The sequence below is a fragment of the Gopherus flavomarginatus genome, chromosome 24 (genome assembly GCF_025201925.1).
Source record: "Gopherus flavomarginatus isolate rGopFla2 chromosome 24, rGopFla2.mat.asm, whole genome shotgun sequence".
Taxonomy (NCBI): domain Eukaryota; kingdom Metazoa; phylum Chordata; order Testudines; family Testudinidae; genus Gopherus; species Gopherus flavomarginatus.
The window spans coordinates 6,804,451-6,813,651 of NC_066640.1; the positions used below are offsets into that span (position 1 = coordinate 6,804,451).

Genomic DNA, 9,201 nt, shown 5'->3' on the forward strand with positions numbered 1-9,201 from the left:
TCTCACCCTCAGAGATGTTCCAATAAGCTTCTTTCACATACTGGACTCCTTCTTAGTCTGGGCCCAATCCTTTCCCTGGTACAGTTTTTGTTAGCTCCAGCTCAGATGGTAACTAGGAGATTTCTCATGACAGGAACCTCTTTTGTTCTGTTCCACCCCCTTATATAGCTTTGGCACAAGGCAGGAATCTTTTCTCTTCTTGGGTCCCCATCCCTCCTTCTAAATGGAAAAGCACCAGGTTTAAGATGGATTCCAGTACCAGGTGACATGGTCACATGTCCTGTGAGACACCAAAGCCTTCATTTTTCCTGGCCTGACCGACAGGGAGACTTGCAAGTAAACAGAGCCATTTATCACCAGCTGTCCTAGTTGATGGGAGACATCAAGATTCCAAACCACCACTAATGGCCCACACTTTGCATAATTACAACAGGAACTTAGAGTTATATTTTATATTTTTAGTTTTATGATACACAAAATGATACATTTATACAAATAGGATGACTACATTCAGTAGATTATAAGCTTTGCAATGATACCTTACAAGAGACCTTTTGCATGAAGCATATTCCAGTTACATTATGTCAAGTATCAGAGGGTAGCCATGTTAGTCTGGATCTGTAAAAGCAGCAAAGAATCCTGTGGCACCTTATAGACTAACAGACGTTTTGGAGCATGAGCTTTCGTGGGTGAATACCCACTTCCTCAGATGCATCTCATGCATCTGAGGAAGTGGGTATTCACCCACAAAAGCTCATGCTCCAAAACGTCTGTTAGTCTATAAGGTGCCACAGGATTCTTTGCTGCTTTTACAGTTACATTATATTCACACTCACTAAAATAAAATCATACCGAGTGCAACATCACAGAGGGTTCCAAAGAGGATGGAGCTCGGCTGTTCTCAGTGGTGGCAGATGACAGAACAAGGAGCAATGGTCTCAAGTTGCAGTGGGGGAGGTCTAAGTTGGATATTAGGAAACACTATTTCACTAGGAGGGTGGTGAAGCACTGGAATGGGTTCCCTAGGGAGGTGGTGGAATCTCCATCCTTAGAGGTTTTTAAGGTCAGGCTTGACAAAGCCCTGGCTGGGATGATTTAGTTGGGGTTGGTCCTGATTTGAGCAGGGGGTAGGACTAGTTGACCTCCTGAGGTCTCTTCCAACCCTAATCGTCTACGAATCTATGACGATATCAAATGGTGAAAGTTCATTGGGTTCCGAGTTATGTGTATGCAAAAAAGTTATAAACCGGAGGAAACAAGGAGTTAAAAACTCACCTGGTGGCATCAGCCACTACTTCTCCGACTGGCTCATCAGGGCGCAGGGTGGACGGGCAGGTAATGAAACCGGGCGGCAGTGCTGAGTTACAGGAATTGCATTCCACGCTCTGTATCCAGAGAAAACTCCCATCTGGAGGCACAGAATTCCAAAGGGATTGGCTGGCATCTGGGCTGGGATTAAGCAATAAGCCATTGGTGCCTGCCTGGTGTTGCGAGGCACAGGACAAAACATATAAGGGTTGATGATTCTCTGTGTTCAAGACGGGCACAGAAAGCCCTTGTTTCTGGGCCTCGCAGGAGTCTGCCCATCCTCCGGTGTAAATTAAAGCAGCTTTAGGGCAGTTCTATTTCAGGCACATATACAGCCCTCTCGCATGAGTGTTTTTATTCTCATAACACCTCTGTGCAGTACAGAAACACTTATTATCCCCATTTTACAGAGGGGGATGAAAGCACAGAGAGACTAGGTGACTTACCCAAGGCCAGACAGGGAGTCAGTGGCAGAGCAAGGACTTGAAACCAAGTTTGCCAAACCCTAAGCAAGTGCCTTAACCACTGGACCATCCTTCCTCTTTGCTTCCTACTTGAACTCACATGCTGCTTCCCACGGGCTTTAATAAGCAAAGAAATGCTGTAATGTGGGGCTTTCCAGCCATGCCTCCGGATTTTAAACATCGATTCCCTTTATCGCTGGGAAGACAAGGTTCAGAGTGTTTTTAGTAATGTATCCTTCCCCTGAGAAAAACAGTGACTCATCAGTCGGCGTATCCCCCCATGGCCGGGCCTGACATGGCTGGCTCTCCTCCTCTGGTGCACCCGGCGGACAGCTGCTGTTGCCCAGGCCATGGGTTGCTTCTTCTCATAGCTCAGCTCACGTGCAGGCCGACCCCTCAAATGGTGTCAGAACTCCCCCTGCAAACAACTATCTAATAGCCGAAGTCCAGGACTTCAGTCCCCACTCTGGGCTTTCCTCCTCCCACCTCCTCCCCCAGGGCTTCCTGCAATCCTGGCTCCTCTCAGCCTCCTGGCTGCCTCCCTGGATAACATCCTGCCCTCACTCTGCCTCAACCCTTTCCAAGCTCTGCTGAGTCCTTGTACTGAGGGACACCTCCCGGAGCTTTGTCCCCAGAAGGCCAGCTTGTCCGCTCCCATCCAGGGCCTCCCCAGGGGAGGGGGGGGGCAAGTGAGGCAATTTGCCCCAGGCTCAGGTCTCCACAGGGGCCCCCACGAGAATATAGTATTCTATAGTATTGCAACTTTTTTTTATGGAAGGGGCCCCTGAAAGTGCTTTTCCCCAGGCCCCCTGAATCCTCTGGGTGGCCCTGCTCCCATCAGGGCTCATACAGGAGCACCTGATCCCTCTCTCCCATGTGCCCGTCTGAGGAAAGAAGCCCAAGGCCTATGGCTCCCTTCGCCCCACAGCTAGCATTCATCCTGAACTGGGCCTGGCCCACCCTCCAGGTGCAACTCGGTTCACTAATTGCTCCCTGGCTCCACTTAACCCTTTCACTGCCCATGTGGCACAACCCTTCACAAGTTCCTAACAGGAAATGACCTGGGAGGAAGGTTTTAAGCGCCATTTTTTCCAGGGGCCTGGACTCTGCTGACCCCCTTCTCCCGCCTCCTCTGCGGTCCAGCTTCAGCTAACACCTTCAGCTCACATCTTGCATTGCAACAGCTGAACGCAGAGGGTTGGAACACTACAGCCCTAATTTCTAATCAATATGAGCGAAATGCCAGGGCTACTGAGTGTGGGGGAAGAGACCACGTTGGCTTAAAATCCAGCAATTCTTTCCCAGGCAGCCAGAATCCTCACCCAGGAGGACTGACTCCCCGAACGCTGGCTAGAGGCTGTACCACCCCCTAAACCACTTCCACTAGCATTTCCCTCCCTTTGCCTCTGCCATGCCACTCTGATCTGCAGCCCTGCTAGTGGGGCAAGGAGAACCCAGCGCAGTCATTTATAGAGTTCAGAGTGCTACTTAAGCCTCATGCTTCAGGGCTTAAACTGAGAGATTGAAGGATCAGGAAGGGATCTCCTCCAACCTCTATTTAATGGGCAGCAGGTTTAAAACAAATAAAAGGAAGTTCTTCTTCACACAGCGTGCAGTCAACCTGTGGAACTCCTTGCCTGAGGAGGTTGTGAAGGCTGGGACTATAACAGCGTTTAAAAGAGAACTGGATAAATTCAGGGAGGTTAAGTCCATCAATGGCTATTAGCCCGGATGGGTAAGGAATGGTGCCCCTAGCCTGTTTGTCAGAGAGTGGAGATGGAGGGCAGGAGAGAGATCACTTGATCATTGCCTGTTAGGTTCACTCCCTCTAGGGTAACCAGATGTCCTGATTTTATAGGGACAGTCCTGATTTTTGAGTCTTTTCTTATATAGGCTTCTATTACCCCCGACCCCCTGTCCGGATTTTTCACATTTGCTGTCTGGTCACCCTAACTCCCTTTGGGACACCTGGTATTGGCCACTGTGGGAAGACAGGATACTGGGCTGGATGGACCTTAAGTCTGACCCAGTCTGGCCCATTCTTATGTTCCTATTTATAGAACTCCACAGCTAGTCAGGTGCACTATGGGATTACTTTTTCTTCTTTGAATCATCGGCTATTGGCCACTGCCAGAGCCAGGATAATAGGGTATGTATAGTAGGGGTCTGATCTTTTTACTGTTGCCCCACTCGTTAAAACAGCCTTGCTTCATTCCAGGGCCTCAGAGCTGGTCACAGGGATCAGCCATGCTGCAGGAGGCATCATGGAAATGTTCATCTGAGATAAGTATCTATAGTAACACTTGCCCTTTCCAGGGCATTCTGTCAGAGCCCTGTCCTGGTTTATTGCTTGTCGGTGCTGACATTTTTGTGTCTGTGACTATAATCGCTGCTATTCAGAGTGTGCCAGACCGCAGAACAAATGGGAGAAGTAAATAAATGTAATAATGAAGACAATGAACCTTGCAAACAAAAGGGTAGCAGGTGGCAGGGTAGGCCAAGGGGTGCTGGCTTGCTAGCCAGGACACCTGGGTTCTGCTCCTGATGCTATTGCTCATCAGCTCTGTGTCCTCGGGCAAAGCTCTGTGCCTCTGTTTCCCCTCCCACCCTCTGTTTTGACTATGTAAATTGTAAACTCTTTGGGGCAGGACATGTCTCCCGTTTTGTGACTGCAAAGCACCTAGCACCACAATAATGGCACGTAGCCCTTGCATCCGGAAGTCAGAAAGCATTTTACAAAGGAAATCAGCGTCCATTTTGCAGGTGGGGAAACTGAGGCACTGAGCGGAGAAGTGACTTGCCCACTAGGCCACACTGCATTCCCAGATGGGACCCTCATCTCCAGGTGGGGCTCCATACAAATAATCTTTAGTGAGTGTTCAAAGAGTTACACATTGTAGGAGCTGGCTCAGGCAATCCACAGCAATTAGAGATGGCAAAGCCCTGGTGGGCCACCTTTCCCCCGGCTGGTTTGAGATAACTCAAGCCAACACAACACACCCGACTCATCTCAGCACATGACCGCATGGTTCTCAAGACACGGGACAGATTGTGAGGGCAGCGTTGCCTGAACTATAGCTTACTAACCCCGCTCCCCCACCAGCCACAAAGCTTGAGTCCTGAGTCAATTCCACACCTTGCTGATTGCAAATGCTTTAGTGACATCATCGCGACTCCCCTTCACCATGGCAACAGATTCCAACAGCTGCTAGCCCAGAACTGTGACAATAAATAAATGCAAAGGACAAAACAGGGGATCCTGTGTTGGGCATGCACTAACATGCGCTCCAGATTGATGGCAGCCTGTGAAATAATAGTACCTACCTCTTATGTAGCACTTTCCATCAGTAGATCTCACCTGGCTTTCCAAAGGAGGTCAGCAGCATTATCCCCATTTTATAGATGGAGAAACTGAGGCAGGGGACCAGGAAGTGACTTAGAATCATAAAATATCAAGGTTGGAAGGGACCTCAGGACATCATCTAGTCCAACCCCCTGCTCAAAGCAGGACAAATCCTCAACTAAATCATCCCAGCCAGGGCTTTGTCAAGCCTGACCTTAGAAACCTCTAAGGAAGGAGATTCCACCACCTCCCTAGGTAACCCATTCCAGTGCTTCACCACCCTCCTCGTGAAAAAGTTTGCCAAAGTGATCCCAGGCTTGTAATCACACTCTCTCTAGAGTCCAGGGTTCACTTCAGACAGGAATGATGTCAAAAGAGCCCAGGAAAACTCCCTCTGATATGCCTTTGGGAATGCAAATACAATGCATGCCACCCTTAAGTGAGACATCGCCTGCAGGGTGCAATGACACATGTCGGGAAGCACATGGAGTTGGGTCCCCTGGGGCAGAGTGGCTGCAGCCCATGTGTTTGCCTTGCGGCCTGAGAGCAGCTCACTCTTCTGCGGAGACGGGCCAGGGATTTTGCTGCATTAGAGCAGGGGTGCTTAAACTTCATTACACTGTGACCCCCTTCTGACAACAAAAAATTACTACACGACCCCAGTCAGGGGGACCGAAGCCTGAGCCCTTCTGGGAAGCCCGAGACCTGCAGCCCCAGCAGGACACCTGTAACCTGAGCCCCCCTGCCCAGGCCAGGACTTGGGACACAGAGGAAGCTTGCAATGCTGCTGCCCAGGATGTGCTTTGCTGTGATTTAACAGAAAACCTTCCTCAAAAGCTGTCTGGTCCAGCAGACAGTGCCTTGGCCTGGGGTCTGTTTCCTGCCCTGCCACTGAGCTGCTGTGTGACCTAGGGCGAGTCACATCCTCTCTTTCCCCTCTTACCTCTGTGTGTCTCTCCTTGCTGATTTAAATCATAAGCTCATCAGAGCAGCAATTGTCTCTTTCACCATGTTTTTTGTACAGCACCTAGCACAGAGGGGCCCAGATCTCAGCCACGTCTTCTGGGTGCTGCTGTCATAATACTAACTAACCCTGTCTCCAGAGCTGTCGCCCTTTACAAGCCCTCTACACACTTACAATATTTAAAAGAAATCATTAAAAAGGCCCGTGGTGCTGGTCCCTTGACACCCATCACTTTCTGCTATAGCTGCAACTGTTTGCAGTGCAGTAGTGACACCTGGTGGTCAGGTGGCTCAGCAACACGCATGTAGGGTGTCCTACAGTCTGCTGCTGTTTAAAGGTTGGAGAGAATAATCCATTGTTTTAGAGACTGATTTTAAAGGCACCTAAGTGCTTTTGAATATCCCACTAGGTGTCTATTTGCATCTTTATACACTTAAAAGACCTTTAAAAACTGGCATTGGTGCCTCTGCTGGGGTGACCAGACGTCCCGATTTTACAGGGACAGTCACGATTTTGGGGTCTTTTTCTTGTATAGGCTCCTATTACCCCCCCACCCCCATCTCGATTTTTCACACCTGCTGTCTGGTCACCCTAGCCTCTGCCCAGGTCTCCCTCCAATTGGCAGTCCCAAGGATGTGGATAGCCGGCTACTTTCTCACAACTAGAGGAGTTCTTGGTTGGCTCAAGAGGCAGAGACCTGGCCTGGGATTGTCAACAGAGTTAAAGGGAGTTAGATGCCCATGTTGCATGGGAGTTGGGCCCTTATTCCCCTGTACCCCTTTGATAATACCAGCTTTGCTGCTAACAGTCCTTCACTCAATCCCCGCCAATTACCATTTGTCCATTTTGTTACAACAACAAATTGATGAATTATCTTTTTGCTCCTTTAAAATAACGTTGCCAACATTCAGCTGATATCAGTATAAAGCTCTTTGAAAGGATCACAAAGCAGACCCTTTATATTGGGTTCCTTTGGCCCAAAGACTGGTTCATTCAACTTCTCGCTTTATCCTGTAGCTATTAGTTAAAAAAAAAATGAAACGGGCATAATAGTTAGCTCAAGTACACATGGAGTCAGAAAGATACAGTGAAAAATGAACAATAACAAAAGTCTCGTTTCAGATCAGATGGGCAGGGATGGAAGAAAGGGAGAGAATGAAGGCAAACAGGAACAGAAGGGAAACAGCTTCGCTGAAGAAGCTGGAATGATGTCATAGTTCTCGCTATGACAACAGTGATCAAACCTGTCCTGGACCTAAGCTAACTCCCCTAAAAGCCACTTCCCATTTTACCTTTAGGGAGGCCGTTTCTGCCTCCACCAGAATGTCTTCAGACAGCCCAAGGACAGGTAGCTCAAGACTATCCAGTCCAGACCCCATGACTCCAAGGTCAATGAATCCACAATCAGGCAGTCTAGGGACAAGGAGCCTTTCTCTAAGATCTGGGGCCCATTCTCCAGATCAGTACCTCAAGGCTAAAGGAACAGCAGAAGAAAGCCGGTTCACTAGAGAGTGGTCTAGTTCCCCCGTGAAAGACCGCCCTGTTGTGAAGAAGACAGGAGCCGTTGTGATAGAAACGGGTACTGGGACCTGTAAAGCAGGGTTTGCTGGGCAGCAGAAACCCAAATCCATTGTTGGTACTTTGCTCGGCCATCTTTCGGAGAGGTCAATAAAGTCTGGAGGGACAGGACCAGACACTTTTGTTGGAGAGAGAGCCCGACTGCAACCCAATGTGGAGATCATTTTTCCTGTGAGGAATGGCATCATCATCGATTGGGAGGCAGCAGAAGTCCTCTGGAGACACATGTTCTATCATGACCTTAAGGTTCCTCCAGAAGAGCATGCTCTATTGATGTCAGAGCCACCCCTCAGCCCTACCACCAACAGAGAGAAGATGGTGGAAGTGGTGTTTGAATCTCTGAACTCTCCTGGCATGTACATTGCTTATCACTCTGTCTTGTCAGTATACGCCCATGGGAAAATCAGTGGCTTGGTGGTAGATACGGGTTACGCAGTGACCCACACTGTACCGGTCCTTGAAGGTTACAACTTGCCACATGCCATTCAGAGAATGGATATTGCCGGATCTCACTTAACTTCCTTTCTGCTACAGCTTCTCAGGGACACTGGGCATGCATTTAATGAGAGGATGATGCATATTGTGGAAGACATCAAGCATAAGTTCTGCTACGTCGCTGCTGACTTTGAAAGCGAGTGCAATCTTCCCAAGAAGGAATACATGGTAGATTTCCAGCTGCCAGATGGCCAGATCATCAGCCTAGGGAAAGAGCGATTCCAGTGCCCAGAGAGATTATTCAACCCCCCAAATATGCCGGGTGTTTCCCTTGTGGGCATCCATGGCATGGCCCAGAGAAGCTTAAAGAAAGTCCCCAAAGAAGCCAGGAGAGACATGCACCAAAATATACTTCTCTGTGGAGGTTCCTCTCTCTTTGAGGGGCTGGAGAAGAGGTTTTCCAGTGAGCTCCTTCAGAAAGTGCCAGCTAACACCAAGCTGAGAGTTTCCTCCATCCCGCTGAGGAATTACGCTGCTTGGACTGGAGGCTCCATCCTGGCTTCCTTGAAGAACTTCCAGTCGTGTTGGATTCGAAAGGAGAAGTACCAAGAGCATGGGCCATACATTGTCCATCGGAAGTGCTACTGAGTTAAACTGAAGACACAGGAGCCATCAGGAGAAGTGAGTTTGCACCGAAATTGTAATTTGCTTGTGGTTCCTGGTTGGGAAATGGACAGTCGTATAATTAATAAATGTCTGCACCTTATACGGCACCATCTATTCAAGGATCTCAGGACACTCCAGGCTGGAATTTTCAGAGGAGCCTTAACAAGTTTGGGAGCTCAAATCTCATTGAATTCCAATATCAAATATGGGCTCAATGGCAGGGCATGCATCCCCTTGGGAAAGAGCTTCCCTTTACAGAGGAGAAGGGTGCTCCATCTCCCTGGTTCCTTGGCCTCTCCGCTAAGGCTGCCCACAAGGAGGAGCAGTTCATCCCAGTGGAGATGGGAGAGTGTGTGACATACGGGTGCTTGTCCTGCCCAAGCGGAGACCCAGCACCTTGTTTTAGGTGGGGCTGCTGAATGGATGTCAGATAAGAATGACTT

At 49.0% G+C, this 9,201-nt stretch overlaps 1 protein-coding gene across 1 annotated transcript; it reads left to right on the plus strand.

Annotated features, from left to right (window-relative positions):
* Positions 1-7,402: 7,402 nt before the first annotated feature.
* ACTL9 (actin like 9) lies at positions 7,403-8,740 on the plus strand. The gene has a single exon (XM_050934437.1). The coding sequence runs from the start codon at positions 7,403-7,405 to the stop codon at positions 8,738-8,740; it is 1,338 nt and encodes a 445-aa protein (XP_050790394.1).
* The last annotated feature ends 461 nt before the right edge of the window (positions 8,741-9,201 follow it).